The following is a 9,809-nucleotide window of genomic DNA, read 5'->3' on the forward strand; positions in this document are numbered from 1 at the left end:
AAAGAGGTTTCTGCTTGACCTTTCATTACACAGAAAGAGAAGAAAACTCTTTTCCTTCCCGTTTCCGGGGGAGTCGGACGGTTGTTTTATTTGATCCCGTTCCTAATTGTCCAGGACCAAACAGCCCAAAGGTGGCTCTAGGCACATGACTCACCGCTCCAGCCTGCTCCACAAGCAGACAGGGGTTTTGAGCACATATAATTCTGTGTCCCTGTGTCGCAGATAAAGAAACGGAGGTCCCGAGAGGTCATGTGGCTTCTCCAAGGTCACACAGCAAACGGGGCTGATTCATGGGAAGTCAGTACAAAGCCAGGACTTTGGGATCAGGAAGATCTCCAACCTGGTCCCAACCCCGGTTCCAACACCTCGAGCCGTCGGACTCTCTGAATGTCCCCGGCCTAGTCTGTATGATGGATGGTACACACCTCCACAGGCCCCTAGACAGGAGCCAGGGGAATGTTACCTGGCGCAGCAGACAGGGACGCCAGCCTGGTAAATGACAGCTTGTCCTTGACTGTGTGAATATAACCAAAAGGCAGACAGTTTTACAAACAAACACATCTCAGCTCAACTTGAGGAAAAGACCTTTCTGAAAGTTAGGACCTTCTTTTGGAAAAGCTGCTTCAGAAGAAACAAAAGGTAGGAAGCTCCCTGTCCCTGGAGATAATCAGGGAGCCTGCAGCCCCCTGCGTGGTAGGGATGCTGTGGCAGGATTCCTGCTTGAACAGAAACCCACAGAGACCTTCAGGGTCGGGGGACTTTGCCCTCCCCCTTGATCGTCTCCCATCACGCCTGTCTGAGGGCAGGGGAGCTAAGGATGGTGGCCCTCGGGTACTGCTAAGCTTCTGCCCTGAGAGCCCCGGCCCACCAGGAGCACGGAAAGGACACGCAGACCTGCCGTCCATCGTTGTCCAGCCTCTGCCTCACTATCGCCCGTGACAGTGACCTGCCAGGAGCTGGGAGCAGAGGCTGCACTTAGAGTAAACCCTCCCTGCACAGGGGCAAGTCAGCAGGTCACAGTGGCTCAGGGAGGAACCTGCCTGAGGGGCGGCCCGGCACACGGATCCCAGGCCAGGGAGAGGGTATGCCATCCTAGAGGAGAGCGTGGCCGGCATTGCCAGCCATAGGCACATATCAGGTCAATCAAGTTCATCTCCAGGCCCCAGCAACCCTGTGCTGAGGTCTCCCAGCTCGGATACCCCCCTGCCCTGGCACTTGTTACATAAAAACAAACACACACAAACCTGGTCCCATTACCTCAGGGTCTGAGCAGAACAAATAAGCTAAGAACCAACTCTTTTTGAAACAGGCCATACGTTGCCTCATCTCATTCTAAGAAATGTCTGGAGCCACGGGGCCACCTGGAACGGTGGGGTTCAGGCACGTGGGGCCAGGGCAGTTATCATGCTGGGCAGCAAAGCCCTAGGCTCCACCGCCCTGCCCCCTCTCGGATTCCTCCTTCTATGCTCCTCAGACGGGAGCACTGCTGTGTATTGAAATACATGCACCGTGGTCGACCTTTACCACGTCCCAGTCTGCCCAGGGTACATTGTTTTCACCTGTTATCCTAGAAAACTTACTATTAGTCCTATATTTCATTCTCCATTTTGGACAGTAAATTACAGGGAGAACTGCTTGTTACCTGGTTTAGGCCTTATCTTACCCCGTAGATTAGGGCTCTGGCAGACAAGGACACAAAACAAATGCTCCTCAATGGGAAAGGAGCCGCAGGGAGCTCCAGGGCCCCACGTGCTGCCTGGCTCAGTTGGTTCAGGAGGACGGAAGGGCCGGAAACATGGGACACGAGTCACTGGCAGGCGAGGTCAGCAGGCAGCAGGGTGGAGGGTGGAGGAGAGAAGCAGCCCCTCACCCCTCTGGTCTCGGCAGCCCCTTGGGCAGAGTGAGCTGAGGCACGTGGCTGACCAGAACCAATCAGGGAGCGGCACTAGCAATGCACAGTCACAAATGTGTCCTCCCTGTGCCAGTCACCTTCGTAAATGGAAGGTAGTCCTCACATTGGCCCCCCAGCCAGAAAGCAGGAGTGCTTTGGCCTAGGCAGCTTCATGAAAACATGATCTGAAACTCCTAATCCACCCCTAACCCACCCATTTTTCGGACAAGCAAACCGAGGCCCGGCAGTCTCCCAAATCCTCATTCAATCCACAGAGCAGGTTGTGCTCTTCTCGTGGCCTCCTATGTCCATTTTCCCCTTTGACCAGCACCCAACACACATTCTAATCCCCGGGGAATTAGACCCAAGTCATAGACCACAGACTCTTAGAGCCAAACGGGCGTTCAGTGGTGGCTTTGCCAGTGAGGACCATGAGCCCGGAAACTGTGACTGGGCAAGGCCTCACAGGGGTCAGTGGCCCAGCCCAGCTCAGAGCCCAGGCCTCCTGATCCCAAGGGAGCGCACTGACCACCAGGGGGCTCTCTCCAGGTGGCCTTTACAGACAAGGTGGTCACCTCTCAGGGCTGGCTTCCCGAGGCCCTATAAAAACCAGGTGGTCTCCCAGATCCCACAGAGGGGACAATCCCTCCCCTTCTTCCTGGCGTCTCTCGGGGCCTGGCCAGGGGAAACCACGATTGCATGATATGAGCTGTGCTTTGCTTTTTCCTTCCCAGGTTACTCCTTCTTCAGTGATGCTGAAGAGACCAAGGCCGGCATCAAAGACTGTGAGTAGCCCAGGTCCAGCTGCCCGGGGCTCTGCTGCGGCTGCTGTTGGGCAAGGGCCTGATCGCTTCTTCAGGACCACCCTGAGAGGGTGACGGCCTGAGACAACCCCAGCCCAGGAGATGGCAGGAAAAAATGTGGTGGACAGAGCCTGGGGCTGGGGCCACCTGTGATCTCCTAGCCTAGCCCAGACTCAGTTTCCCTGTCTGAACATGGTGCGTAAGATCCAGAAACAGTGCATACAGAGCGCCTGGCATGCGCCAGCAGCATAGATGCTCCAAAACTGGTGTCCGCAAGCAACAATCATCCTAATGACTGACCGCTAGAGGCCTGTGGTTGAATCCGAGCTCGCTTAGCAGGCCGCGTATATAATGATAAGGTGATGGAGGCCCTCGAATGGCCTGGTTCATTCCGAAAATTAGCCTCGCTGTTTTGCTCTTGCAGATGGAGGTTCAGGAAAGAGAATTTTGTGGCTTTGATTTTTTTAAGTCGATAATAATGATAATGATACTGGTGATTGCTGTTAGTTGCTGAGCCCATGCAAAGGCTCTGGCCTGGGGACCAGGATATAGGCCCTAGGCAGGCCCCTCCCCTCCCGGACTTCAGCTCATTCATCTGCAAAAAGACAGGGCGTATGGTGACTCCAGAGAGGTGCACACTGAGGGACAGACGGACAGATCATTTGTTATGATTTATTTTTTTCTCTCCTTAAAGTCCCAAGCAGTCACCTGAGGATTCAGATGGTCTGGTTGATGAAGGGCTTTTTCTTCAGTTTGAGTGCAGGCAGCCAGGGGCAGGCACCACGTGCTGTGGGTTTAGGCAGGCGCCCCGTGCCCCACGGAACACGGAGCCCTCACAAGAGCGGCTCTGCATTCCCCATGAACAAAGCTCCCACCGAGCTCCCTGGCTCTAGTGGAGCCCTTCTCACCCACTTGTAGCCATCGAACCCCAGCTTTCACCACCCAGCCCAATCCAGGCGTAGCCCCTAGAAGAATTGAGCCCACCGAGGCCCCAGGGCCATTTCTGAGTCTAAGGCCCAAGGCTGGAGCCCAGGGCAGGCCCCTGCTCTCTTTTCTAAGCAGCCGTGAGTTTGACCTGACCACTCCTTTCTCAGGGTCAGGTCTCCGCTTATAAAGGGGTGTCTCTTTGTCAGCCTGCCTTCCTCACAGCATAGGAGGAGGAGGGGCTGTGTCCCATAAGTTCTGTGTCCCCTAAGTTCTTTAGAATATATACTGAATATATAACTAGCCATAACTAGAGTCAGGACAAGAATACTAACAATAGCAGCTAGCTTTTATTGAGCGCTTACTGTGAGCCAAACCCTATGCTAGAATCTTTACAGACATTGTCTCCGGTCATCTTTCCTATAACCTTGTAAGGCAAGTCCTAGAACCATAGCCTTTTCACAGGGTAGAAACAAACACTTAGTAGGTTGAGGTGACAAAGTTAGAAGGTGACAGATGACCCGCATGTGTCTAAATCTGAAGCCCTGAATTGCTTTGCTTCCTCATCCATCTCTGTCTTTCTTTTCTTTCATTCATTCATTCGATAAACATCTATTGATCACCTACTATGAGCATGATATGAGCTGTGCTTTGCTTAGGTCCCTAGTGTTGGGTGCAAACTCTCCTGAAAGACAAATGCTGAGTCTTCGGCATCTTTGCACCCCCCACCCCCACCTACTAATCACCCCCAAAGCGCCTAGCGTGGTGCCGCCTCCCAGAGAGGTGTTCAATCCATGTGCCCACGCGGGTGTGACTTGAGGCCTGCATGTGGCCTCTCCATTCCTTCCTACAGCTGTGACTCATTCTGTTCCAGATGCTGATTCCAGTTGCCTGAAAACAAGCGGCATCAAAAGTCAAGACTGTCCCAGTCACAGTCGAACGAGTAAGTGTAGAGACACCCTTTTCATTTCTCACTTCCTAAAGCCATTCACAAGGCAAGGCCACCTAGTCTCATAGGCTTTGAAACTGGCTGTTTCCGTGGGACCCGTTATTTCCCGCTTAGAAGTCAGTACAGAAATTGACAAGGATTTTGATGAATGCTGTCAAATTCACGTTTACTTCTTTCTCACTTGGGAATGGTGCTGTAAGAATTAAAATGAGGAAGTAAAGACAGTGTCTAACCATGAAGAGGAAAGGTTTATTTGTCCTGGTCTATTGGTGGGGAGTGGCAGAGGGGTTGGGGGGAGGTCTTCACACTGAAGTGCTCAGGGGCAGCAGCAGAAAAAAACACCAGGAGTTGGCAGTCCTATTAGCCTTTCCCAGAACTGAGACAGACCTACCCAGTGCCACCCGCCTGTTGAGGTTGGTTCCGGCCACTTGATCTGTATTAAATCCTAACCCTCTAACCTCCACTATGAAGTAGGCCCTCTTATTATCCCATTCTACAGGTGATGAGAGAGGTTGCAATGACAGAGCTAGGAAGAGGTCAGTCCACGCCCCAGTCCCAGGCAGCTGGACTCCAGAACCAGCCGAAGCCACAATACAGTGGAACAAGGGAAATACCAGCTTTTTGTGAAAAAAATCTAATTGTAGGATTGGTCCACCCGGACAGTTGTGGCTGTGGGAGCCTGATACAGCCCACCGCCTGTCAGAAAGAATGAAAAGATTATTTGACGGTCATTTCATGAATTCCCTAAGGATGACCCCGTGGTGCCACAGAGCAGGGGCCACAAGGCCACGGTACTGCTCGTCCGTGCGTCCCCAAATGTCAGTTTTGAGACAGATGTTCCCCAGCTCAGCGAGGTTCCATCCTAACCCCACAAGGCAGCAATTCTCGTGTTCTCATGGGTTCATGAGAAGTGGCACAACTCTCTTAAAACTAAAAAAAAAAAAAATTAAGTCACTTCCTTTCCTTCCGTAGGCCTCCAAAGTTCTCACCTCTGGGAATTCGTGCGCGACCTGCTCCTGTCTCCCGAAGAAAACTGCGGCATCCTGGAGTGGGAAGACAGGGAGCAGGGCATTTTCCGGGTGGTGAAATCCGAGGCCCTGGCAAAGATGTGGGGACAAAGGAAGAAAAATGACAGAATGACGTACGAGAAGTTGAGCAGAGCTCTGAGGTGAGTTAATGGCCACGAAATGCCAGGAGCCTCCGGGTGGTTGCATCAAATGGCCAGCCCTAGGACGGTAAACTGCTTTTGCAGCTTTTTTTTTTTTTTGTGAGTGTGTGTGTGTGTGTGTGTGTGTGTGTGTGTGTGATGATCGAAAGGTCATGAGACAACACTCCACTTCTTAGTTCCAGGTGGGATTATGGTCTGTAAATGGACACGCCGTCCTCTTCATTCTTGGCAGTGTTCCCAGGGATCACTGTGAATCGGGCCACACACACACACACACACACACACACACACACAGAACACGTTGGGAGCTGAATGTGGGAGGTTCTGTAGTTGAGGTGTCTGGGAAAGGTTTCAGTGTAAACTGAGACCAGGGTGTGAAAACACCAGGGTAACCAGAGCCCAGGCTGCCCCCTGAGAAGAATGGGGAGTGTTTATGTTCCGGTGCTGGCCTGGGGTGCAAGCCCTCCCCCCAACCCCCCACTCCATCACCATTTATCTCCCCTGTACCCTCTCTACCTCTCGCCACACATTGACAATTACCACACTGTTGTCCCTGTCCGTGAGGGGTTTGTTTTTTTCTTCTCTCTCTCTCTTTCTTTTTTCTTTTTTGCTCAATCCCTCCACCTCTTTCTATCCAGCCTTTATACATTTTGGAATGGAAACTCGTCTGCTGTCTTTCTCAGGTACTACTATAAAACGGGAATTCTGGAACGGGTCGACCGAAGGTTAGTGTACAAATTTGGAAAGAACGCACACGGGTGGCAGGAAGACAAGCTATGACCGGCTCCATCGTCTGGCTCCTGTTGATGGATTTCTGTTTTAAAGCTATCACGTCGCAATAGACATTTGCAAGTCTTGGTTTTCGGTTTGTTTGTTTTTTAAACGTGCAAACGTGCTGATAAAGTTTCTCCACATCTCCGCTTACATTTGGATTCAGAGTTGTTGTCTCCTCACGGGTGATGGCAGCAACCCTTAAGAAATCCCACTGCTTTTTTTTTCACCCGGGGGCGGGCGGGGGGGGATCTTTCCTGGTACCTTGAGCAAACATGGCTTCCCTATTCGAGAGGCGCAGAACCTCAGCAGCCAGAGCCACGGGTGCCGCTCAGAGGAAGGGACCCACCTCTGCCTTTAGACTCACCCGGTGCTCCCATCCCCAAAGCTCCAAAGTTTCCACGCACTGAGCTGTGGCAACTCACAAAGGGAAGAAGTGATTCGTTCGTATTTAATATAACAGGAAGGGGTGACGTGCTAAGACAAACATACTGTAGGTTTTACATCGTTAAAATTCCATAGAAAAGCTTCTTAATTAGTGGAAGGGCTAAGCCATCCAGCTGAGCGTAGGTTAACAAGATGTTTCTCAACCAGCACATCTTCATGGCCACTCGTCAACACTCCCACAGCATCCTTACCAAATAACACACTTACCATTAGACACATTCTTCATTCTTGCTGAGTTTATTTCCCCTCTTCTCCTGCTTGCAAAACACGCATGGGCTAGTGAGGCCTAGATATGTTTTTGTGTGGTGCACACATACACAAAAACTCCTTTTTGCTTGTTGTTACGGGGGAAGGGGGGGCGGGAGGCCTCCGACAGGCAAAGGCACTTGCATCAATTTCCAAATCACGGTTGTTTCTATGGCTCAAGCTGTCAACACGATGAAATCGTAATTCGTTGATTCTGTCCATGCCCAATGGAAATGTCCTGACAGCTCAGTCACAGCCAATAAAATTGAGTCTCTTCTGTGTTGCCTTCCTACCTGATGTGTCCTCAAGCTCCAAAACATATTTCCTTGACAGAAATGGCCACTAAACACTCACAGGTTACAGGGTGCACCGACAGTCTCATGGGCCACTGGTAGGGACGCCATTAGTGATCTCCAACTAGGTGGATGGCCGGGACTTCCATGTCACCAGAGCAGGAAGCTTCCTGGGGCGAGGCACTGCACCACAGTCCTGCGCTGAGGACCTCCATGCTTAGAGTTTAACTTTAAAAGCAACTTGTGTGAGCTCAGCCAGAGTGGCTCAGTTCGCTGAGTGTTGTCCTGTGCACCTAAAGGCTAAAGGTCACCAGTTCAATTCCAAGCCAGGGCACATGCCAGGGTTTCAGGTTCCATCCCCGGTCGGGGCACATATGGGAGGCAACCAATGGATGTTTCTCTCTCTTTCTCTCTCCCTCTCAGCATGTCCTCGGGTGAGGCTTAAAAAAAATAAAAAGGAACTTGTTTTTAAAAAAATGTGAATGACTGTAAAATAATCTATTTTTAGACTCATGTGTTTCCCAGGTGGATATAGTTTGTAAACAATGTGAATAAAATATTTAACATGCTGAACTGTCTCTGTTTGTTAACTTCAGCTGGACATACCCAGCTAAGGTACATACTTGGCAGCCTAACCCTTTGAGGACCCTTCCGTTGGTTTTGTAGCTTAGGAAATAGGGATTTTTAAAGTGCCCCAAGATATGCAAGAAATACATGGAGTAATCCTACCTCCATAAGACAGAGGTCTCCTCAAAAAACAGCCCTAGCCAGTATGGTTGAGTGGATAGAACGTCGGCCTGTGGACCAAAGCATTCCAGGTTTGGTTTCAGTCAAGGGCATATACCTCAGTTACAGGCTTCTCTCCAACGTGGGTCCTGGTCAGGGTGTGTGCAGGAGGCAACCAATCGATGTGTTTCTCTCACATCAATATCTCTATCTTTCCCTCTCTTTTCCACTCTCCCTAAAAACCAATGGAAAAATATCCTCAGGTGAGGATTTAAAAAACAAACAAAACAAAACAAAAAAAAAACGCATGGGCTAGTGAGGCCTAGATACGTTTTTGTGTGGTGCCCACATACACAAAAACTCCTTTTTGCTTGTTGTTCTGATTTTTGTTCTGTGTCTTACTATGAATTAGTTTCCTTGATTACAAATCAGGAGATTCACAGACAAATCCAGTTTCCCCATTTCTTATAAAAACCAGAACTGGCAGCACTGGTTTCCCGGAGTTTCTTATAAAAACCAGACCTGGCAGCACTGGTTTCCTGGTGTCTGGAGCTGCGTGGAACTCTCCCTTTGGGCAGAGCCTCCAGGCACCGCCTCCCTCTGCCTTCCAGTCTTGCTCTTGCACTACTATGGTCGGTTGGTTGGTTTCATGCATCCAGAGAGCTTGCACATGTTTAATTGGGGATCCCTGTCCTGGCCACCTAAAAAGGTAGGTACCATGTTAATGCACTGGGTCAGAGCCCACATTCCGGCTGAGAGTATCCAGGAAACTGGAACGGAGGGAACAAGAGGGGCACTGGGAGCTTTCGGGCAGAGAGCTTGGCAGAACCAAGCAGCTCAGGGGACGGCAGGGACTGGGGTGGGGGCAGAGCAGGCAGCACTGAACACGACTGGGGAGCAACGTACAACCTAGGAGATGCTCTCCTACCCCCAGAGGGGGCATCAGGCAACTCAGAGAACTCAAACAATGAATCCCTCTGCTACTCAAGAAGTTGTCACTTTATAAAACCATTAAATCCTTTCTGTATGAGTTTCCTAAGGCTGGCCAAGACAAATCACCAAATTTGATGGCTTGAAGCATCAGAAATTGCCCTGGCCGGTGTGGCTTAGTTGGTTGGGTGTCATCTGGTGCACTGAAGGGGTTGCTGGTTCGATTCCTGGTCAGGATACATGCCTGGGTTGTAGGTTCAATCCCCGGTAGGGGACATGCAGGAGGCAGCCAATCCATGTTTTGCTTTCACATCGATGTTTCACTCTCTCCTCCTTCTCCTTTCCTCTCTCAAAAATCAATTTAAAAATCTTTAAAAATTCCATTAAAAATCTAGAAATTTATTTTCTCACAGTTCTGGAAGCTGGAAGTCTGCACAGACAAATCCAGTTTCCCCATTTCTTATAAAAACCAGAACTGGCAGCACTGGTTTCCCGGTGTCTGGAGCTGCGTGGAACTCTCCCTTTGGGCCAGCCTCCCTCCATTCGGCCTGCCCCTCCTCCTCCCTTTGCTCTCTGAGGACGCTTATCATTGGATTCAGGGCCCAGCTCCTCTCAAGACCTTTCGCTTAATGAACTGCAAAGACCATTTTTCCAAAGCGCA

The 9,809-nt window shown here is 50.7% G+C and overlaps 1 protein-coding gene across 4 annotated transcripts in view; it reads left to right on the forward strand.

The window, feature by feature from the left end:
• ELF5 (E74-like factor 5 (ets domain transcription factor)) overlaps positions 1 to 7,208 on the forward strand; it is a 25,693-nt gene extending 18,485 nt beyond the window's left edge. For all 4 annotated transcript variants that reach the window (XM_006756116.2, XM_006756115.2, XM_006756114.2 and 1 more), the window contains exons 4-7: positions 2,626 to 2,676; positions 4,493 to 4,561; positions 5,540 to 5,735; positions 6,419 to 7,208. In XM_006756116.2, coding sequence (XP_006756179.1) covers positions 2,626 to 2,676; positions 4,493 to 4,561; positions 5,540 to 5,735; positions 6,419 to 6,515 — 413 coding nt within the window. In that variant the 3' untranslated portion in view covers positions 6,516 to 7,208. The remainder of the gene's footprint in view (positions 1 to 2,625; positions 2,677 to 4,492; positions 4,562 to 5,539; positions 5,736 to 6,418) is intronic.
• The last annotated feature ends 2,601 nt before the right edge of the window (positions 7,209 to 9,809 follow it).

The sequence above is a fragment of the Myotis davidii genome, unplaced genomic scaffold (assembly GCF_000327345.1).
Source record: "Myotis davidii unplaced genomic scaffold, ASM32734v1 scaffold94, whole genome shotgun sequence".
Lineage (NCBI taxonomy): Eukaryota > Metazoa > Chordata > Mammalia > Chiroptera > Vespertilionidae > Myotis > Myotis davidii.